At 38.8% G+C, this 23,730-nt stretch overlaps 2 protein-coding genes across 4 annotated transcripts in view; one reads left to right on the forward strand and one right to left on the reverse strand.

The window, feature by feature from the left end:
* tnc (tenascin C) overlaps nt 1-23,730 on the forward strand; it is a 174,478-nt gene that overhangs the window by 114,805 nt on the left and 35,943 nt on the right. For all 3 annotated transcript variants that reach the window (XM_017435235.2, XM_017435233.2, XM_017435234.2), the window contains exons 3-11: nt 2,089-2,666; nt 3,614-4,834; nt 8,617-8,880; nt 8,970-9,085; nt 9,598-9,751; nt 17,555-17,824; nt 19,212-19,397; nt 20,736-20,825; nt 22,788-23,051. In XM_017435235.2, the coding sequence (XP_017290724.1) occupies nt 2,180-2,666; nt 3,614-4,834; nt 8,617-8,880; nt 8,970-9,085; nt 9,598-9,751; nt 17,555-17,824; nt 19,212-19,397; nt 20,736-20,825; nt 22,788-23,051 (3,052 nt within the window). In that variant the 5' untranslated portion in view covers nt 2,089-2,179. The remainder of the gene's footprint in view (nt 1-2,088; nt 2,667-3,613; nt 4,835-8,616; nt 8,881-8,969; nt 9,086-9,597; nt 9,752-17,554; nt 17,825-19,211; nt 19,398-20,735; nt 20,826-22,787; nt 23,052-23,730) is intronic.
* LOC108247261 (40S ribosomal protein S11-like) lies at nt 14,211-14,774 on the reverse strand. The gene has a single exon (XM_017435239.2). It carries the CDS (start codon nt 14,763-14,765, stop codon nt 14,223-14,225), a length of 543 nt encoding a protein of 180 aa, XP_017290728.1. The 5' UTR covers nt 14,766-14,774; the 3' UTR covers nt 14,211-14,222.

A 23,730-nucleotide genomic window follows, 5' to 3' on the forward strand; every position in this document is an offset into this window, starting at 1 on the left:
AAAAACACAGCTAAGTCTCTCACAGGCTCTGCACTTTACTGAATGGTAAACAATGCTCCAGCGCTGATCTGGTCCTCACTGCAGCCTTAAATACTCCTCCAACTCCCATCAGCCTGATCAGTCACAGGTGTGAGAGGAGTGGTGATGAGGCGTCAGTCACCAGCTCAGGAGATGCCCACCAGGAAGCGCTCACACACACACAAACCACCAATCACCACACAATGAATTCAAACTTGTGCACAGAATTCTTGCTTTTGGACATTGTTCAAGTTGTGTGTGTCAGGATTTGGGTTTTGTTTAAGTTATTCTTTAAGTTTCTTTTGTATTGGGTTTATTGTTTCTTTTATTTTGTAATTTGGCTGTCTTCAGATTTAGTCTTGTCTAAGTTCAGTTTTTGCTCCTTGTGTTTTTTGTAATCTTGTCATCATTCACTTCTCCTCAGTTTATTCTCTTGTTTGCCTGCCACACCCATCTACACCTGCTCCAAGCTAGTAATCACTCACCTGTGCCCACTTCCCCTATTTACTCTCTGCCTTTAAAACTTGGTCATCTCCTCCCAGGGGTGGAAATTAGCACCCGCCACCGGCCAAATGCTGGGTAAATATTTGAAGTGGCGGGTGAATTTGATCAACACACACGCCACTGTGGCAGGTTGGCAATTTAAACGGAAAAGGTGTTATTTGTCCTCTTGACATATAGGGGGCAGCAATGTGCTCGAGTTGCTGCTAAAAGCAAGAAGGAGAAAAGTTTAGCAGACACTCTTTACCAGTTGGTGGCGGTATTGATTCCTTCAGTTGTTTACCAACCACCAATAAAAATCAAGAAGAAGAAGAAGAAACAATTTGAGGAGTAGCATTAGCAATGTGGCGGAACATTTCAGGAGTTAAGGGGGTGGCAGACAACAAAAATGATTTTCAAGAGTAGTCAAGGGAAGAACCGAAAGTTAAACAACAGGTTTTTTTAACTATATCAATGACGTCATGACGTCGGTCAGTGTGCGTTCGCGCCTACGGCCGGTGTTCTGACGATCTGTGCTTCCTCATCAGATTTTCCTACCGTAGCGGCTAAACAGCAATGTCTAACGGTCGGTGCTACCCGTCAAAAACTGCTACTGTCATGTTTACAAACTGAAAACTACAGCGGTTTGTGTTAATGTTAAATATCATAGGATACTGAAGTGGAAGCTTAGAGGTTATGCTTAGCATAGCATTGGAACAATTTATATCCACGACGAAAACTTTTCTAAAACCACAAAAATCACTTTCTTCATCAGAATATCCTACCTGTTAAATATAAGCAGGTAGCACAAATAGATCTATGCATTAAAAGCAGCAAGTGTCTGAAAAACATTACAACTTACATACAAAAACTTACAAAAGCACAAAAAATACTTCAAAAACACTCCACAGAAATAAATTTCACTTGTCTGAATTTTTTATGTACAGATATGCATCTTTTAATGGTTTAAAATAAAAAAATAAAATAAGAAAAATCTAGTTATTTCCATGCAGTGTCCAGAAAGAGGTGTTGTTCAGCTTGTAGGGCAGCACAACTGCTTCCACCCACCTCCATCATTATCATCATATGAAATTACTTTTTGTCACAACAAAAAATAGTGGCTGGTAAAATATTTGAGTGGCTGGTAAAAAAATTTTAATATCCACCCCTGTCTCCTCCACTTACTCACCGGTCCATTGTTGCTTTATGCGCTCTCTGGTTCCCCTCATGAGGGGCTAAAATGGGTCAAAGGCAGCAACGAGATTGAAGGCGTTCCTTTGGTAGGGCCAACAGAGAAAGGTTAATTGCTTTTTTAGGGATACAGTGCTAAGATATTTCACTCCAGCTGTTTTCCCTGGTATAAAATGTGCATGTATGAGTGGACGGAGTATGTTAAATGAATACAGAATGACAAGGACAAATTAGAAAAGTAAATATACCAAACAGTTCATAATGCATTGATTTTTTGTGTAAGTTAGAGTACTGCAAAAAGTACAGTATGAGTATTCAAAAATGTAGAAAGTTTTTTTTCTTTACAAAAGCAATTATCATTCTCATTATTTCCCCCTGTCTGTTCTGTATTTTTGACAGGACTCAGGACAGAACCCAAACATCCATTTGATACCAGACTCCTTACACTCAGCTGCTACCAACTCAGAGGCTGCAGTGTAAAGGTGTCATCATGGGGATAAAAAGATTCTTCTTGAGCTGCATCACCGCAGCATTGCTGCTCCATCTTTCTAATGCTGGCCTGGTCAAGAAAGTCATCCGACACCGCAGAGAGGCCCTGATGCCCAAGAAAACCCAGGAGAACCTGACCCTGCCCCATCCTGACCAGCCGGTGGTGTTCAACCATGTCTACAACATCAACGTTCCCTCCACTTCCCTCTGCTTGGTGGACCTGGACTCTCCAGGAGGCACTGAGCTCAAACACAAGAGCCCCTCCATGGACATGCATAACAGTGAGCACATGGAGCAGACGGTGGATAGTGACAATCAGATCATTTTCACTCACCGTATCAGTATCCCCAAGCAGGCATGCGCCTGCAACAACCAGCTGCCAGATATGAAAGATATCCTGAACAGACTGGAGATGTTGGAGTCTGAGCTGTCCAGTCTGAGAGAGCAGTGCGGCAGCGGAGCAGGCTGCTGTGGTGCTCAGGTTACAGGTAAGACTACTGGGTCTCTATGCCACCGTTCAACAAGTAACACTTTTGTTTCTGAAGATGGAGAGCTTCCAACAAAGAGGAATGTAACAATAAATTTTCCTAAAAATAATTTCGAAAAATGCAAAAAATGCAGCTCAATTATGACCCAGGTAATACTTTTAAAAACCAAAGGACTCTTGTGTATTTAAGGTTTGTAAGCCTGAATGGCTTAAAGACTTTCACAATAAAAGTTGCAGTGAACTTTATAATTCACATCACCTTTTTTGATTTAGCTGAAAACTTGAATGTTGCTTGCTTGATGGTCTCCTGTTAGCAGTGGCAGCTACAAACATCTGTTATTCTTTTTCTTTCTATGGGTGGAAACATGTTCACAACTTGCCGTCAGTATTAATTTAGCATTATAAAAGCTGAAACATTTCCAAACATTGGCTTTCACTGCAGAAAGAGCTGTTTATACGTCTCTGTCAGCCATCTTGTTCACCTTCTGTTGCTTTCACACAACAAACTGTTGAGGTGCTCCATTTCCACGCTTCAGAGTTCACATTTTACATTTTTCTACAAGATGTTAACTTTTCATGAAAATAAAAAAAAACTTTAATATTTAAGTTTTGACATTTTAAAACTGAATCTGAATCATTTATGTCTTCATTATGATGTGTAAAAAATGAGTATAACCCCCAATTCTACTCAGAACAGTTTTAAAAGGATAGTCCCATGACAGAACTCAAGGCCCATACAGTACCTACAACTATCCTCCACCCAACCCTTGACCTCAGTCACACCTTTGTATGTAGACTTCTGCTTCTTTGGCATCTTTTCTTGGTTTTTTTCACTGCATGCTGTGGTTGGCATCGGGAAACTTCATGAACAAACTACAGCATGTTTTACTAAAACAACTTATAATAATTTTCATTATAACTTCCTTTTCTTTTTTTGCTTTTCTTTAGGGGAAGTGTCCACAAAGCCTTACTGTAACGGGCATGGCAACTGGAGTACTGAGAGCTGCAGCTGCTTATGTGAACTTGGATGGAAGGGCCCCAACTGCACAGAACCTGAGTGTCCCAGCGACTGCCAGGACCAGGGTCGCTGTGTGGATGGCAGGTGCGATTGCTTTGAGGGGTTTGGCGGGGATGACTGCGGTATTGAGATGTGCCTGTTAGACTGTGGTGACTACGGCCACTGTGTTGAAGGGTCCTGTCTCTGCGAGGACGGCTTTATTGGTGAGGACTGTTCCCAGACCAACTGCCTGAACAACTGTCTTGGTCGCGGCCGCTGCATAGAAGATGAGTGTGTTTGTGACGAACCATGGACGGGCTTCGACTGCTCTGAGCTCATTTGTCCTAACGACTGCTACGATCGAGGACGCTGTGTCAATGGTACCTGCTACTGTGGAGAGGGCTTCACTGGGGAGGACTGTGGTGAGCTCAGTTGTCCTGACAACTGCAACAACCGAGGCATATGTGTGAACGGCCAGTGTGTGTGTCAGAGCGACTACAGTGGAGAGGATTGTTCAAAGATCACATGCCCTAAGAACTGCCACGAGAGAGGCCACTGCTTCAACGGGAAGTGCATTTGTGATCCAGGCTTTGAAGGTGAAGATTGCTCAGTCCTTTCTTGCCCCGACAACTGCAGCAACAAGGGTCAGTGCATCAATGGAGAATGTGTTTGTGACATAGGATACCAAGGTGAAGACTGCAGTGAGCTCTCCTGTCCCAATAACTGCCTAGATCAGGGTCGCTGTGTTAACGGACATTGCATATGTGACAAAGGCTACATCGGGGAAGACTGCAGTGTCAAGACCTGTCCTAAAGATTGTCTAGGAAGAGGGGAATGTGTGGATGGAAAGTGCGTGTGTTTTGTAGGCTTTACAGGCAAAGACTGCAGTGAGCTGACCTGTCCAAATGACTGCTTGAACCGAGGTCACTGTTTGAGCGGCCAATGTGTTTGTCATAAAGGTTTCACCGGTGAGGACTGCAGTGAGAAGACATGCCCTAAGAACTGTTTAGACAGAGGACACTGCGTTGATGGTAGTTGTGTGTGTTTTGAGGGTTTTACGGGGCCAGACTGCTCTGAAATGACATGTCCAGGAGACTGCCAAAACCAGGGACGCTGTGAAAAGGGAGTGTGCGTCTGTGATGAGGGTTTCATTGGGGAGGACTGCTCTGAAGGTAAGATGCACCTTTTATAAAGTGCTATTACAATCAGTTCTTCAATATGTGCAATTTTTTTGGACAAACAAAATTATGAGGAACAAAATTATGTCAAGATGCTGCTAATGACATTTTCCCTTGTAATTCTGAGGAAGCCATTTTAGGCCTAATTTTCTTGAATGAATACAAAAAGTGACCTGATAATAACTGATTTTTAAAAACTCATATCATCCTCAAGTTGGGTGGTCATTTACCAAGTTATAAAACCCAACAACGAAATATTAAGATGTCTTCAACTCACTTTTAAAATCTTGAGTGTACTATTTTATAATTTTACAATAATTTACATTAACAAATGTTCTCATACACTGATTTCATTTATTAGCACAATTAGTCACTATTGCAATACGGTGCTTGAATTTAAAAAAGTATTTTTCTTTACTGTAATTTTCAGGTGGTAATTTTTCTCCTCCACTAACCAATCACACAGTGAAGTGACATTTTGTTTTATATTGGCTTAGTTAGGTTTAGCTTAGCTCTGCAAAATCATATGTAAAAAAAAAAAAAGTTCACATGTATTTTTGGAAAGCAGTCTAGGATGAGAGACGAAGAGGAAATCTGTTCTAAGGGAACTGTCAAGCAAGTTCCAGTTTGCCCCACATGCAAGATGAGATCCAGGAAGAAAATAATTGAAATATATTTTATGCTTAAAAAATACATTTGTACAGCCTATCGTTATGGTTAAAAGTATGTATAAATTTTATTGTGGTATAAATTTTTGTCTCAAATGTTTTTCCAGTGCGATCAAATTTCTCTGTCCCAGCAAGTTTTGGCAGAACTACCTTTTTAATCTGCTTTATTATCCTCATGCCTATTTTCATTAAGTCCTCATTGGGTAAGGTTTCTTTTTGCCTGTAGGTTTTGGACAGATTTTTCCAAGTTCAGTTTTAGATTCTGTCCAAACCTTTGGACAACACTATGTGATGCTATATCTCCTTCTTAAAGGTTTCAAAAGTAATAGTCAAGATGGTTTATCATCTCCAGCAGTTATTGACAATTAAAAAAGATTAATTAAGATCTTTTGAAATGAGGTTCAGTACAAAAATTGTGATTAATCAATCTCTTGCCTGTTGTAGATAGCTTCTTGAATGACCTCAGTTTGGAGAAACAGTTTAACTCTGACCTGTGTTAATGGCTGGAGCGAGTGGAGCCAAGACCAAAGTGGGTTGCTACTTTTTTTTAAATGACTCCAATTTCAAAATTTTTATTGTGATTCATCAAACACTATTTTGTAACCTTTTACACCAACATCAAGTTTGCATTCAGTCATTTCAGCAGAAATTAGGGGTGGAAACCTTTAGGCGCCTCACAGTTTGATTCAATTAAGATTCAGAGGGCTGTGATGTGATTATAAAATGATGTAGTTATCTTGCAGCTCTAGCATAGAGCTGCAAGATAACAGATGTGCAGTATTACTGTTTAATATTTCAATGACCATATCAATTGTGATAAACCCACATTTTCCATACTTCACTTTCTCTTCTGTCATCAATATCATCTAATCCAGGTGTGCGCCAATAAGAGTCTTTTGGATTGCCCAAATATTTTATTAACATGCAGAACATAAATGTATGGTAATTGAAATATAATGAACTATGATTTATTGTAGTCCAAGCAGCTCTTTGTGATATTGACATTGCAATGACAATAAATTTTCAGAATATTGTGCAGCTCTAATCAGTGCATCCATAATCACACTTAAACAAAATTCTGACCATAGAATTTCTCAAACTTAAAATAATCAAAACATTTTACTTTATGCTGCAGCATAACACAGTTTCATTCAAATAAGATTTTGAATATTAAAAGAACAAAAAAAAGTCAAAATGTTGAATATAGTGACACAAGATTCTGTGGCAATGGAAGTCCATTCATCACATTAGATAAGTTTTTTCCACTTTCTTCAGGGTTTCGACCACTTTGTTTTGGTCTTGTAGAATGTCTCGAGTTCTATTATGTTCTATTGTGGCTCCAAGGTCCAAAACATAGCATACAAGCCCTAGTTTTCAAAAAGAGAGTGAAAATTTGCAATTAAAACTGGACTCTGTAATGTGCTCCACCTTTTCAGAGTTAAGTGGAAACTTTGACATTACTCGTGCCATGGTCCTCTGGTTAGCAGTGGCAGCTACAACTAGGTGGCCAATGGCAGCTTGTGGCAGCTACAACTAGGTGTTTTTTTTCTTCCTACTCTGGCTACTGTTAATGTCAGCTGTTCCTTTAACTTCACGCAGGCCAAAATAATTCCAAACACTGGCTTTCTGTACAGAAAGAGCTGTTTTGTATGTCTCTGTCAGCCATCTGTTAATGTGTCTCTGTTGTGTGCATGCCATAAACGGTCCAGGTGCTGCACTTCCGCACTTCAGAATTCCATCTTTTCCGTTTGTCAACAGAAAATATTGAACATATGACTGGCCTTTCTCTTGACTGATTTCTCATGAGTGTTTTCAGAGAACGGTGATTCAACTATAAAACCTTCTAACTTCTCATTAAACCTGTGTGACCTTTAAACTCGAGGAGTGTCCTAACTCATTTACTCAGGGAGTCAAAATTAAAAGCTTGATCACAGGGTAAACTTTTTTTTTCAATATTTAAAAAAATAAATAAATAAATTTTTGAAATTAAATATTCATGCAAGAATACAATTTTTTTTTCCTAATATATTTTTCATTAATCAGAACAGTTTACTGATTTTTTTATATAAAAGACTTCTATTTTTCTACATTAGCACTAGTTTTTGACTGACTTCTAATGAAAATATTTTTACCAAGGGCCATCAAAACAACCTAAAATAACCTTAATGAAAATTGAAACAGCTACAAATATTTCCCTTTAAAATCACAGAAGAAATCACAAAAAGACAATGCGTCTAAAACAAATTCAGGTAGACTCTATGTAGCTGACAGCATGAGTTGTAAAAAGTAAGGACTCAAGTGGACAATAGAATTAAATAATTTGTCTCTTTTTTAATATACTTTTTTTAATCACAGAGGAAAATAGCTCACACTGATAAACATGGAGTTATTTAAACAGCTTGTTTGGACAACAATATGGTGTACTCTTAGGAAAAGGAAGTCAGATTTTATTTCACCTTCACCTTAAAGTTTGATCGACCTTTTTCCTTTTAATATAAACAGATCAATGAGAGATAAAAAAGGTTAAAAAACAAAAACTGGTGTAGATTTTCCCTGGTTGACTGAGAATCTACACCAGCAGATTAATAAGAGGTTCAAAGTCCAAGATAGATGCTTCCTCTTAGCACGTAGCAGCAGACGATGCATGAGGATGGGATAAACTTCACCAAAAGGTTTAAGTGATGTGCCACATGGTTTTAGTGCCTGAACTGTTTGTTTAAAAATGCTAATATGCAAATGGTCCAAGGTGATGGAGGCATCTTCAGTGATAGTTTCCACAGACAAAGTCAAGAGACAGGAGTTTTATTGTTTGCAACAGTTTTCAGCTTAACAAAAAATACTGTGACATTTTAATCTTGCAAAATCAAAAAAAGGTTTTAACTCCAATGCCTAGCAAAAAAAATGAAGATTTGAGTTGTTTTAAGATGACAGCAATCCGCTTTGGTCTTGGTCCTGCTAGCTGTTAGCTCTTCAGTCTGGTCAGAAACAAACTATTTCTCCAAATTGAGGTTATTCAAAGGGTTATCTGCAACAGGTAAGATAATAATCCATCAACATAAACACTGGTAGTGTTGATACAGACCACTGATTGTCAGAATCTCTCCACAGTTTCACCACCCAAAGACCTAACTGTAGTGGAGGTCAGCCCTGAAACCGTGGACCTGTCCTGGGAGAATGAGATGCGTGTGACAGAGTACCTCATCACCTATGTGCCCACTGCTCCTGGAGGTCTCGAGCTTGACATGCAGGTGCCTGGGGACCAGAAGGTGGCCACCATTCAGGAGCTTGAGCCTGGTGTGGAATACCTGATCAGCGTCTACGCTGTACTTAGCAACAAGAGGAGTATTCCTGTCAGTGCTAGAGTGGCAACACGTAAGTAAATGCTTTCCGTGGCAGTTCATGAACTGAAGTTATAAAGACTATAGAAAAGGTAGTCTGAATTTTTGGTTTGTCCTTTTTAGATCTTCCTGAGCCTGAGGGTCTTAAGTTTAAGTCAGTGCGAGAAACTTCAGTGGAAGTGCAGTGGGACCCACTGGATATTCCTTTTGATGGGTGGAATCTCATTTTCAGAAACACAGTGAGTCTTGCTAAAAATATATATTATTGCTGCTTCTTAGTACGTGGAGGTACCTGAACATATCACAGGGTCAATATTTATTCACATTCTCCTCCAGCTGAAACCACAGCACTGTATGACCTAATGCAGAAACTCCAGTTTAAATCCCCCTCTTCCCAAAATGTATTTGAGGTTGAGGGTCCTCTGGAAAAGGATTTAGCCAAGTCAGAAGTTAAAACAGCAGCTAAAGCTATTAGCAAGCCATGACAGCTCCAATCACCACACACATACAGTCTTACCCTCTTAATTTCTCTATAGCACAGTTTGGGAAACATTTCCAAACTGTGCTATCAGGATTTAAGCAAAGCCATGTTTAATTAAATCAACTTCTCTGTCAACACCAGTCTGAACACCATCTACAATGCCTTCATGTGTGATTGATTTGTTTTTATAGTTTTCTCTGCACACATTATGCCAGGACTAGTCTCGGTAGAGGGTAAGAACCTGTGGTTGTTTTTGGTTTTTTTTGGCAGAAAGAGGAGGATGGTGAGATTCTTAGCTCACTCAGCCGCCCAGAGACCACCTTCGAGCAGTCTGGTCTGGGTCCAGGGCAAGAGTACGAGGTCAAACTGGAGGTGGTGAAGAACAACAAACGTGGACCACCTGCCTCTAAGAATGTTGTCACAAGTAAGTGTACAAGTTTTCTTCTTGTTCTGGATAAAACATTTAGAAGTATGCGAGAACATTAATCTGTGTGGACATGCTGCAATGTAACTTTACTTGCTGCAACATTTATCTTTTGGAATTTCCTCAGGGATCATGTGATTGGAAAGAAAGGTGGAAATCTAAGTTATATTTATTATTGTCCACTCCTTAAAGGTGAAAGGCCATAGACAATATTTTTGCCCATGTGTGTCTGTTACAAAAGTATATCACTGGGCAAATTTAATTAAGAAAGTAATCATTGGATGCACATCTACAACTGATTAACTTTTGGAGTTAACCAGATTCAAGATGGCTGCAAAAAATTCTGGAGACACCCTCCTTTGATGTGCATGTTGGTCAACTAGTCACAGCACAGTGAGATACTACCTTAAGAAGTTAAAAAATAAATGGATGGATATTTATTTCTGTTTATTTAATCTTTGTATTTTACCTCCTGTATTCTTCAAGTTATGACTACAATAATAATGGTTTTGTACTTTCACACTCATACTTATGCTGTAACTCATTCTGATTTCTAGCTATTAAAAAGTAAATGTTGTCCTTCGTTCACCATTTTTAAGCACAACTTCCTGATAAGTTGTTTTAATATCAGAGTTTTGCCAGCATAGCTATTCCTTTACTCCTTTGGAAACTGGTCAACAGATATAACAATCTATAAAACAGAAATCAGATACTGTTGTCTGTTTCATTCCTAATCTTCAGGCTAGCCAGAGGAAAAAGAAATGAGAAACAAAATAACGGTTACAACTGGTTTTAACCTGGCTGCCCATCTTATCATTTCTTCATTCATGTACATACAGTGGGGTATGCAGTTTTCCTTCCCTCACTCATAAATGCAGGCAAATCTAAAAACTTTAGACCACTACAATAAATGGAAGATTTGTATCAAATAATTATAATTTTAACCTTTTGACATAAGTTTTACCTACAAGACATTTAGGAATTAAATAAATCTCAACTCCATTTTTATTGATTGGATCTAAAAAAAAGAGAGATTTTTTTCAGAAAATTGTTATGAGATAAATTATAACTTAATTAAAGACCTATCATTTCTTGACATATGCATATTGCCCAATACTTTTCATGTCAGAGTTTAAAACTAAGATCATCTAATGTTGAGAAATGACAGAGATGTAACTCGTCAAACCTCAGAAATAACATTCACAGTCTCATATAATGTTGTGAGATGTCAGGCTCAAAGTGTTTATTGTGAAAGACTCTCAGCTACTACCACATCAAATTTTAGCTCAATATTTGCAAAATTGATTGATTTATAATTTCTGTGTTTTCTAGAGTCACTTGGCTGTTGCAGCCATTTTGAACTAAGTTGGATCCAAAAGTTAATCAGCTGTAGGTCCACATCAAAAATAATTCTATGACAGTTTGAATAAAATCCATCTACTGATTCCTGAGATATTTTGCAAACAATAAAAACACACGACCACACAAAGACGTGCAATATTGTCCGCTTTTGCCTTTCCGCAAATGGATTAATTACTATTTAATAAAACTATCTGCCCCCTTTGTACCTATTAAGTAGGTTCATTAGTTCTTTTATCTAGTTTATCTGGCAGCTTATGAGAAATGTAAACAGACATGCATGTTAACGGTGACTGAATTGCTCATCAGACACCTCTGCATTGGTGTGATATAACACAGGAAGTAAAAACAGAAATAGATTTCAGCCCTTATTGACAAGTTACGACATCTCCATAGCCCATTAAGGTAAAACAAAAAAATAAAATAAAATACAGAAAATGTATAAATACAATCAGAAAAACATGGCTAATTTGTGACAATCAGCCGCTGACCAGAAGACTATTTTTGTGTATTTGGCGTGAATTAGTTTGAATACAGATTCAACTCTTCTTAACGTTGTTAACTGATTTAGTTTGCTCTTTTTTAAATTTTTTAAGTGTATTGAAAAATTTTCCGAGCAATAGTCTGTGAAAATAATTTTTTGTAATGACTCCAATTGAAGACAGCCATCACAGCCACCTGACCTTAGAAAACATAAAAGGGCTATAATGCTGTCAGTTTTGCAGATTTATGAGCTCAAATTTGGTGTGGTAGCAGCTAAGAGCAACACCATACCGATTTGGTCAAGGCCCAGGTTAACAACAACCACCATCAATGCTGTTGACAAACAGGGTGCTGTCAGAAATTGTGCTACTATTAGTCGAAGACCATAAGGTCAAAGGAAAGGTTTACAAGACCTTGGTGAGACCAGCTATGTTGTATGGTTTGGAGACAGAGACACTGACCAAAAGACAAGAGACAGAACTGGAAGTGGCAGAGCTGAAGATCCTGAGGTTCTCATTGGGAGGGACAAGGATGGATAGGATTAGGAATGAGGTCATCAGAGGTACAGCACAGGTTGATCGACCGGGACATAAAGTTAGAGAGGCCAGACTGAGATAGTTTGGACATGTGCAGAGGAGGGACAGTGGGTATATTGGTAGAAGGATCTTACAGATGCAGCTGCCAGGAAAAAGACAAAGAGAAAGACTAAAGATGAGATATATGGATGCAGTTAGAGAGATAGTTAGAGTGAGAACAGAGGACAAAGGACAAACAGACCAAGTTACATGGAGGAAGATGACTCACTGTGGCGACCCCTGAAAAGAGAACAGGTGAAAGCAAGAGAAGTAGCTGAGAGTTATTCACCACACAAACTCCTAGTGTTACTCATTGCACAAGATCTTAAACTCACTGACTTCTTGGTAAATAGTCAGATTTGCTCCCTTAGGGCTGATTTGGAAATCCTTGCTTTCTCCCCTCTCTCTTCAAACTCACCCCACTATGTGTGGGAGGATACATATTCAAGAAGGACACTGCCCTCCCAGGAGAAGGGTCCTGTGACACCCCCGTGACGCTCTGCAGTTTCTCTCAGAAGCTAAATGTTACTCAGATGCAGTTTATCGGCCCTATGCAGAGCTATGACTTTCTTGAAGTCTTCTAGTTATAAATCAATTCAAGCAGCAATGAAAAGGCATCCTTCATGCTGCCAGGATTGAATCTGGAAATAGTTTGAATATACTCAAAAATACAAGTTTGTCACATTTTTAACAAGCAGATTGTTGAAAAAGGTTATTCTTGCGACATACTTGTATTTATTTCTTTATTCCCCAACTTACCGATATGAATTTTCTTTCCTAAGATCTGAGGTCCACTAGAGGATCCAGTCCCTCATGTCAAGCAGGATCTAAGTCTAACAGAGACAACTTGAGACAAAAACAAAGTTGGACCATATCTGACCAAAATTTATTCAAATTATTTAACTGGATTTTCTTCAAAACAATTTAAATGTACTTGCTTTTTAAATGAAAGTCAGTCATTGGAATTAGCGCTAACATATCTACGCTTTTTGTTTTTTAAAAAACTCATGATGGCCACCACAGTTATCTTGGCAAATGGCTATAACACAGTCAACTTGGTGATAGATCCTTGAGTTATTTGTTGAAAACATAAACTGTTAGGGACTATGTCTGTTTGCAAATAATCTCATGAACCACAGATTTTAATGAAACTCTCAGAAAGTAAATACTGGCTGGAGATTTACAAATGATTATCTTTTGAAGTCATCCTGATTCAAGATGGCCACCATTGCTAAACACACCAAGTGGCAGGCCCCTTCAAAATTTCATCAGGAGTTTTTCAAGTTAATTGTATTATCTTGTTGCTGCCGGGCAAAAATCTTGTATCTCCATATTTCAGTTTTCACATTTTTGCATAAATCTGTTGGCCACACTTCACATCTGTCTGTGGTTTTATTGATGGCTAACCAATGAAATGTGTCAAAAAAAGAGCCTGTGAACCTGTGACCACATGGTTTATCTAAATTAATAGAAATACTTTTTTTCTTATCCTGTAAAGTTGCACCTTTGGAGATGCAAACACAAAAATTGGCTATAACTCAGTCAATTTTACAGATATTCAGCTACAATTGGATGTGGTAGTAGCTGACAGTCAAACCTAATGGCTGGTTTAAACTTCACAAGACGTCAGACATTCAGTGTTGCTGATGTGGTTGTGGGATGTTCTTTTTCACATGGACATTTTATACTCTAAGAGAAACTAGGAGGGAGAAGTCCTGGGAAACCCCTGACTCCTCCCACAGCACCAAAATGGATTTCTTCCCGTTGGCTTCTCCACTCCTCCATTCTTGTACAGATTTTTGCTCCCTTTACAGTAACCAAACATTTTTATTAAACAGATTGATACAGTAAACACTATTTGGTATTTGCAAATTTGTCACAAAGGCCCGGCCCCAGTACTCGCACTCGCACCCTCGTTCCACCCTCGTGTCCTTCAGATGTGCGTTCATGTTGAAGGGTTTGAGTGCGTAGTGTCCCAATTCTCCGGAGTGCTCTTTAGCTCCGCCCCCTTTGTTTACTACATCCGCCCTTCGGCTAAGCCCTTTATTTTTTTTTTAAACAAGATTTTCTTTATTTGACAATGAGACAAGTTGGCCAGCAGCAGCCTTCCTGTTCATAATCACACCTAAAACTTCTGGAACTGCAGCCTTTGTCACCTTGAGGACGTTAAACCTCACAGTCTTGCTGAGGGGTCGGCAGTCACCGACAGTCAATATGTCTCCAACGGTGACGTCTCTGAAGCATGGTGACAGATGGACAGAGAGGTTCTTGTGTCTTTTCTCAAAGCGGTTGTACTTGCGAATGTAATGCAGATAGTCACGTCGGATGACGATGGTCCTCTGCATCTTCATTTTGGTCACTACACCAGAGAGGATACGGCCACGGATAGAGACATTTCTAGTAAAGGGGCATTTCTTGTCAATGTAAGTGCCTTCAATAGCCTCTCTTGGGGTTTTGAAGCCCAGCCCGACACTTTTGTGGTAGCGAGGGATTTTCTCTTTGCCCTCCTTGACACTCTCAACAGCTAGAACACGTTTCTTGTTCTGGAAGATTATGGGCTGCTTCTGATAAGCTCTCTCAGTTTGTACGTCCGCCATCTTTGCCAGCCGAGTCGTAAAGAGTCTTTTCGGCTAAGCCCGCATCCAGGCGGACTTCAGCAAAGTATTTACCCACAATTCATTGCTGCATGTGACGTTTTGAATTTTTTTATTATTATTATCTTCACTGACAATGAAAGGGTTTTGAAATAAACAATAGAAATATGACAGAGCAAGCTGCGTCTGTCACGAAAAAAGCAGTTTTCAAATGTAAAGTATTGAAATAATTCTTGTTTCACTCTGCTGTACAGGTGTGAATACTATCAAACTTTGCTCTGTATTCAACAAGTCAGAACAAAACACATTTGAACAGCCAAATAGCTTTTGAATTGACTTTGGAAATCAAAAATACCTAAACTGTACTTTTAAAATTGTACTGGCACCTTCTTAAAATACCAAAACAGCGACCGGTCGGCCATGTTACGACACAGAGGCGCAAGTCGATGACATAACCTGTACTGTCCCAATTCTCCAATGTCTGCTTGTAACCTGCGCACACAAACCCTTCTGTGCACTTTGACTGAGTACACACTTCATAGAGGGGCGTAGGGTGGAGTGTGAGTATTGGGACCGGGCCAAAGAGACCACCACCATTTCTGACAGATGGTGCACCATAACAATCATGTTTTATGTCATGTGGTAGTATAAACCAGCCTTAACTCTTACTTTGAGCATAAATATATTAAACAGATTACACAAGAGTTTTGTTTAAGACGTTGCCATGAACTATTGGTATCATCTCTCTCTGTCTGTTAGCAGAATATCTTGTGAATCACAGAACAGAATTTTTTGATACTCTCAGAAAGTATTTATTGTGTGTACATCAACAGCTGATAAACTTTTAAAGTTAACCTAATTCAAGATAGTTGCCACAGCCAACTTACATTAGCAAAAATGAAAATGGTCATAACTAAGTCATATTTACAGGCATTCAGCTATAAATAAAATAAATATAAAAATAGTCTAATACTTTGGAACTTCATCACAACATACGATTTATGTCTCAGTCATTTTAAATACTCTTTTAATCACCGAATTAATGTCTAATTAAACACTACAACCTAATACCATATCTGTTTGATAATAACTTCTGTCGTGAAAAAAACAAACAGCTGATGTTTTTTTATGAAGGAAAAAGTTGGTGGAAATCCCCTCTTTGGGCTACCGCACACAGCTGACTGACAGCTGCAGCAACAAGTAGGGGAGGAGCAGCATTATTCTAAGCTACATATGACCAGAGAAACCATCAAACTGTTTTTGTTGTTTTATTAAAAGGAATTCAAACTGCAGAAATAGTATGACAGAATAAATTAATGCTTTTTTCACTTTTTAACATTGTGGTATACCTTGAAACTAAAACCAGCCCATGCCTTAAACTTGGTGGTGAGGCATCATGCTGTGGGGATGTTTTTTTTTCTGAAACATTAAAAGCCTAGCATTCCTTTTGACTAGCAACTTTAAGGCCAAAGTTTTAGAATGACACTATCTTATGTAGAGAAATGACAAATTTGTAGACTTTTGATCCAACCTTGAAAATAACATGAAGCACGACCTCATGTGATACTGCATGATGTCATGCTTAGAGTATGTGCTATGAATGACTCTCAGCTACTGCTATGTCAAATTCTTGCTCAATTTCTGTAAAACTCACTGAGTTATAGCTAGTTTTGTACTGGTTAATATAAATTAGCTGTGGAAACCATCTTGAATTACACTGATTCCAAAAGTTATTCAGTTGTAGATGTACATCAACTGATTATTTCCTGAAAAATTAATTAAAATCCATGCAGATGTTCATGAGATATTTTGTTAACAGACAAAAAGAGTTTACTTTGACAGCTAATCCTAAAGTTTTAGGCAAAGATCATGTGCAATGAGTAGCAGTTGGGATATGTGTTGTGAAACACTCTTAACTACAAGCACACCAAATTTGAGCAAGAATATATGTAAAATTGACTGAAATATACCCATATTTGTGTTTTTAGTGTCAGTTGGCTGTGGCAGCCTTCTAGGATGTGGTTGGCTCAAAAAATAGTCAGCTGTAGAGCTACATCCAGTGATGATTTCCTGAAAGTTTCAGTAAAATCTGTCCAGTGGTTCATGAGATATTTTGCTAACAGAGTTGACTCCAAGTAGTTATTAACCTTTATTTAACCAGGCAAATCCCATTGAGATTACACATCTCTTTTTCAAGGGAGGCCTGGCATTCATGTTTTTAGGCTGGGGGAGGAAACCCATGCAAGTTACACAGAAAAAACCCAGGTCCAAAGGTCCAACCAGGGGTTTGAACCCAGGACCTTCTTGCTGTGAGGCAACAGTGCTAACCACTAATCCATTATGCTGTTAATGACAAAATTTTAAACAAAGATCTTGATGAATCTGTTAACACTCTGAATATGTGTTAGGGATCAGTCTCAGACACTACCACAACAAATGTCAGGTTGGAATAGCCATTTCTCTGTTGCCTGATGTTAAATACCTGTGGTGGTCAGCTTGAATGGGTTTGTTTCCAAAGGTTTATGAGTTGCAGATGTACAACCAATGATTATTTTCAATTCTCATTAACTGTTTAGTGGTTCATGACAGATTTTGGTAACAAACACACACAAGCCAAATTTTCTGCCTTTGCCTTCCAGCAGTGGGTAATATTGATCTGGGAGGACCATTAAGTAGGGGGAAAATGGCCAACTAGCTTGTCATGTAGGGCAGGAGGGACAGAGTGTGAATGTTTATTTGCTGCTGTATGGTTTCTTCCACACTGATTCCTTTCCTCCTCCCTACCCTCCAAGTGATTGATGCCCCCAGCCAGGTGGATGTGCGTGATGTGACAGAAACCACTGCCCTGGTGACTTGGTTCCAGCCTGTAGCTGCCGTGGACGGAGTCACCATTGCCTTTTGGCCCAGTTTAAATCCTCTTGATCGACATGTGATTGAGCTGTCCTCCACTGACACCCAGTACCACCTTGGAGGCTTGAACCCCGACACCCAATATAAGGTGTCTCTGTTGGCCAGGAAGGGGGAACAGAGCAGTTCACCTGTGTACGACTTCTTCCTCACAGGTAATGTTCTATCAAACATAATGTTATTTTTTTATCAGGTTAAAACAACACGCGCTATAGATATATATCCAAACTGACAAACAGGTGACATTGTGGTGATTGACAAGAACATCAGGAAGAAGGAGCTTGAGAAAGTCGAGAAATACCAAGGTCTGAAAGAGGAAACAGAGAAGCTGTAGAGAGTCAAAGCCTCAGTGGTACCAGTTGTCATTGGAGAACTCTGTGCTGTGACCCCTAAACTCTGTCCAGAAGAGCGCAGTCCTAGGATCAGCTAAGAGATTGTGTAGAACCCTCAAGCTTCCAGGCCTCTGGTAGAGGACCCGAGCTTTGTGTGAAAGTGGAACTGAATTACTATTTTCAAATTCTTCATCCTAAAAGCTTCAAAATGATATATAGTTTGCCGAAATTTGGTAATATTTATCACCTGCCTTTTGTTATTAACAGTGCTAGTTTGAAAACATGATTTAATGGTCTGGAGTGATGTAATCTGGAACTCAAGCCCCTTATTTCAAAAGGGGCTTCATAATGACATCACACATTCTTCGAAGGAGTGTCGCAGTTGGAAAGCAGCTGGCTGTGAAAAATGGTCAGTTTCAAAGGAAATTATTAGTATTAGGATTAAAATAATTCTCTTTCAAGACATACTTGTTAGAAAACTTCACTTTAAAGGTAGATTACGAAGATTATGACATATGTTTTTCAATCAGAATGGTAGATGGTGTCTTAATGGACTCTTATGCAAATCTGAGTTACAACAAAAATCAATATTTTCACTTTTCCTGTGTGCATTACGACTCTTTTTGCCAGCACGAGTCTCATTTATATAATTACTACTACCATACCTACTTCAGCACATTTCAGCTATTTCAGACTTTCAGGTATCAAAATGTTCAGCATGTTGAGAATATTACAGCTGTGGTTTTCGGCAACTTAAACTTTTTAAATTATTTAACTTTATTTACATTTTTTTTGTCTCAGAAATGCCTTGAGATTTTTCAAATTCTTAAAAATCTTTGTGCATTTTGAAATCTGCTTCAGCATAAATCTTCTTTTTTAGCTACTATTATGCTAGCTTCAGCTTTTTGCTACTGCTCTGCTGATTTTAGCTTTTAGCTACTGTTCTGATCATTTATGCTTTCAATTACTGCTAGTTTCAATTTTTAGCTGATGCTTTACTAATTTTAGCTTTTTGCTACTTTTTGATGATCTAAACTTTTACCTTCTGTTTTGCTAATGTTTGCTTTTATTTTTTCTAATATTAGAAGGGGGAGCAAAACCACCAAGCTGTACTGATTTTAAAACAAACTACTCTTGATTTGGGCTTACAGATAGTCTGGTTTGATGAGGCTCCATTGGTTTAAATGGAGTGTCCTGTTGTATCCTGCAGACCTGGACGCTCCCAGAGAACTGCAGACCGTGGATCTGACAGATGAGGGCATCACTCTGGAGTGGAAAAATAGCCAGGCTCAGGTGGACCAGTACCGCATCAAATACGGCCCGTTGTCTGGAGGCGAGCATGGAGAACTGCTTTTCTCTCCAGGACCCAAAGACTCCACCCAAGCTAAGATCACCGGTATTACAGAACCACCTATATATATTAAAAACAAACAAAAAAAAAAACATATGGGAAATTATTATCACTCACTTTTGCATTTACTGTTTGGCATCAATTCTCTGTCTGTTAGCAAAATATCTCATGAACCACTGGACAGAGTTTGATGACAGTTTGAAAAGTGTAATTGTTTGTTGTACATCCACAAATCATTATGTTTTGGATTTAACCCACTTCAGGATGACTGCCACAGGTAATCAGCCTTAGCAACATAAAAATGGCTATGACAGATATTGAGCTAAAGTTTGACACTTCAGTAGCTACAAGACCTCCTCAACACATACTCTAAGTGCTGAGATATCTCGTGAGATCTTTACTTAGTGGTGTTTTCAACCATTCATTTTTTCCGTTTTGCCTCTCTTTTGTATTGATAAATGTTTTCTTTTCCACAAAGGTCCCATTTACTTAAGAAATAAAAAGTAGTAGTCTTGTATTCAGGCACTAGATTCAAACACAGCAATACTTGTTTTTACCCCAAAAAGATTTGTTTCAAAATATTTACAAAAGAAAAGCGATTTTTATATTTTGAAACCATGCACTGACGTTATAAATGAAGTTTTGTTTGTTTGTTTGTTTGTTTGTTTCCAAGCTGTAGTGCTTCAGTGCAGCACAATCAGACAGCATGAGAAACAAACAGAAAACAAAAAACTCCCAAAAATGAACTAGCAGTGTCTTTGTTTGACCCACTTCTTTGTCCTTGCGAGGCCTATCCAGTGAAAATAAAGCACTGTGTCCATTCAGTCGACATCCCCCTGCCCCCTGTTCCACACACACCTCAGCACTTCTTTCACACACTTATTATCTGTAATTGCCTTCACGCTCGTGATTTTATTGATAATGAGTTTCCCGGGCATTAGGTGTAATTTCATGCAGCAAAGCTCTGTGGTCCATGACCTCTGTGGGAGTTAATAAAGGAATTAGAGGCGATCAGTGTGAGAGAGGGCTTGATTGTAAAGACCAAACGACCCCCGGAGTCTTCAGTATCATAGCAAGGAGTGTTTCTGCTCTGCAACAAGGGCTCTATACATCCATCAATGCAAATACAACACTGATGTTCCACAGCGAACACAGGCATACCATGAAACGCAATTAGGCTCCAATCTATTGTGCAATCAGGCCACAAGAGAGTGTTTTTGTGGCCCTGGAGCCATTAGCTGAACCAGCTGGCCACTTGACTCAGGGGCCTCCCCTCGGTTCATTTGTTGACACCTCAGTGAATTCGCTCAAACAAAACATGAGGTAGGTTTTTCTTTATCTCTGCATCTCAATGTTTTTATGTTCCACACTTATTTTGTGTAGGTCTAAGACCAGGAACAGAGTACGGGATGGGTGTGACGGCGGTGAAGGATGAACGGGAGAGTCTGCCTGCCACCACTAACGCAGTAACAGGTGAGAACAAACACTGCCTGTAGATTACTTCCCTGCACTTTCATCTTACGCTGTACATCTTTTCTATGATTTTCATTTCATAGAATTTCTTTTTAGATAACAAACTTTCACTAGTAAAAAGAATATACTTTTAGAAACTAACAAACTAATGTAAAAAAACTTATGAACAGAGTATCATCTATACAAATACTCAATGAAAATAAAATTGGTTGATCAGAATAAATGGATTTATATTTTGGTCCACATACAGACCACTGTTTGTGATGTGAATGATTTGATTCACAAGGGATTGGTGTGTCTAACATGAGAACTGACAGGAATAAGAGTTAACGTCCCAAATGAAACTATAGTAGGCATGGGCACAGTATTATGGCATTAGGGTGAACCAAAAACAAACAAAAAAAAAACATTTTATCTCTGGTATCGGGTCACAAGTACTGGGCTCTTTACAACCCCCATGTCATCCTGCACCGTGACTAGCATCAGTCAGAGACCAAGTGGTGGTGTATCATGTTTGGCAATGAATCTCAGTTTTGCATTACCATGGATGACCCTTGTATGCACATAAGGAAGTGCTGAAATGAGAAAACCGATCCTGCTTATGTTTTGAAGAGAGAGAATTACTGGCATTACTCCTGGCATTATAGTGTAAGGAGGCATAGGGTCTGACTTCAGGTCACTTCTGGTAGTGAATCACCATCTGAATCAAGACAAGACAACACCCGTCTACACACGACACATGTCTGTGGACTACCTGCAACATGTTCAGGTCCTCACTTGGTCCTCACTTGGTCCCCTGATATTTCCCCAGTCAAACATTTGTGTGATCAGCTCAAACATCAACTCCGAGTCAGTGCCAGTGTGCTGGATTTTAGGGGGGGCTTACAGACATGAGACCAGCTGTGTGTATGTACTGCTAACTGTACTATCTATCTATTTGATCTGATATTGTAATCACTGTGATGCTGTCACATAATCTTTTAACATGCAAAGTTTCATTATATCTTTATCATTCTGTCTGGTTGCATAATCATTTTGTTTTCTGTGAATGTAAATCAGTAAACAAAATGCATAAACAGAGACTGTGATTTCAGTTTTGTTAGAGCTTTTTTTTAACTTTTTCCCTGTGATACTTTGCAAGGTACAGTGTTTGTTATAAAAAATCCATATGTAATTATCTTGCATCAATAATACTTTGCAATGTTGGCACTTAGCTACAGCATATGATGAAAAAACTTGTATTGTTAAATTAGTTCTTGTCCTTGCTTGAAATTGTCCAGGAAGAATGCTGCATTTATATTTTCCTGTTAGTCACATTCACTGCTCCCTCTCTGTTCAGTAGAAAAAGTCAGTGATTTTTTTTGTCTAATGTTGATTGGCTGTGATAAATCCCCATGGCCTTGCAGTTTTACCTTAGAGAACAAATTTGAAAAGATTTGGTTTGTGCAAATGATTTATTTAAATTATTTCATATGAAACTATACATCATATATGAGCTATCAAAAAAGTTTTAAGTCCAGCATATTTTTTAAATTTATGTTCTGTTTATAGGTTATGATACAATGCAATATAATACAGTATGGTACAATACAATATAGTATGATTCAATATGATATAAATCAGTATCAATTTGAAACAATATATGATGTAATATATGATGTGATGCAAAACAATATAATATATGGTATGATATATGTCAATACAATACAATATGATATCATTTGACATGATATGATTAGATGATATGATCATAGGTGCCTGCTTAATGGAGCAGGTTAAGCATGTGCTCCCTCATTTAATAACCTAAGAAGGCAGCAATGGATATGATATGATAAATATGATATGGTATAAGTTATGCTCTGCTAAAGGTTATTGGTTAATAGAAAATATTATTTGTTCTTTTTATCAAATCCCTCCCACTTTATGACAATAAATTCCTTCTTCTTTCTTCTAATTTTTCAGCCCTAGACGCTCCCAAAGACCTAACTGTAGCAGAGGTAACTGAGACCACCATGATGCTGGAGTGGAAGCGCCCCTTAGCCAAACTGGACACCTACAGACTGGTCCATGTTTCTGCTGATGGCCATAGGGCTGAAGACATGGTCCCAGGCAGCTCTGAGTCTCACACCCTGAAAGGCCTGATACCCGGCATGCTGTACACAATTAGCATCACTGCAGAGAGGGGCCGCAGAACCAGCGTACCTGCTATCATCTCAGCCCCCACAGGTCAGCACTGCCAAAAATAAGCTCAAAAGGTTTCTGCCTGGTTTGACATTACAGATTGTCTGAAACATCTAGGTGGAAGGTGCAAAGGACAAAGGAAGCAGCAGAAAATGGTTTGTAGTTGTCTTGTTGGCTTTTAATCAAGTAATGATGATGCTAACAGTTCATATCATAGATTTATGAAAGTTTTTTTTCTTCTCTAAATCTCAACACTTTGTGTTCAGTTTTCCAGAATAGTCTATTCAGAGAGTCTTACAATGACTGCTATAGCTACTTACCTCCAGTGGTATATATCCAAGATAAAGTTTGGGTATATTGACAATTAGGAGCCCAGAACACTTGGTAAATAATGTTTTATGAATTTTTGAAAACTGACAGTCATTCAGTCCATATTCAGTGGGATATTCAGAGTTTTGTTTTTTTTTTTAGGAATGTTGGCTCACAGCAAAAAGGTCATATCATTCAAATCACAGATAGGGCTCTTCTGAGTGAAGTTTGCATATTCCCAGGATTTCTGCAAGTAAATTGACCTTGGTTTGAGTGTGTGTGTATATGTGGCCATGTATTTGATACATTGTGGGGACAATTTTCCTAACATATACTACCTTGTGAGGACCAACTGCTCCTTGTGGGGACCAAAGCCTGGTCCCCACGAGGAGAAATTATGTTTTTGGGTTAGGGG

Source organism: Kryptolebias marmoratus, linkage group LG1 (genome assembly GCF_001649575.2).
Source record: "Kryptolebias marmoratus isolate JLee-2015 linkage group LG1, ASM164957v2, whole genome shotgun sequence".
Lineage (NCBI taxonomy): Eukaryota > Metazoa > Chordata > Actinopteri > Cyprinodontiformes > Rivulidae > Kryptolebias > Kryptolebias marmoratus.

Excerpts from the sequence above, each read along its gene's own strand:
- LOC108247261 (XM_017435239.2), bottom strand. The coding sequence starts at position 14,765 with ATGGCGGACGTACAAACTGAGAGAGCTTATCAGAAGCAGCCCATAATC.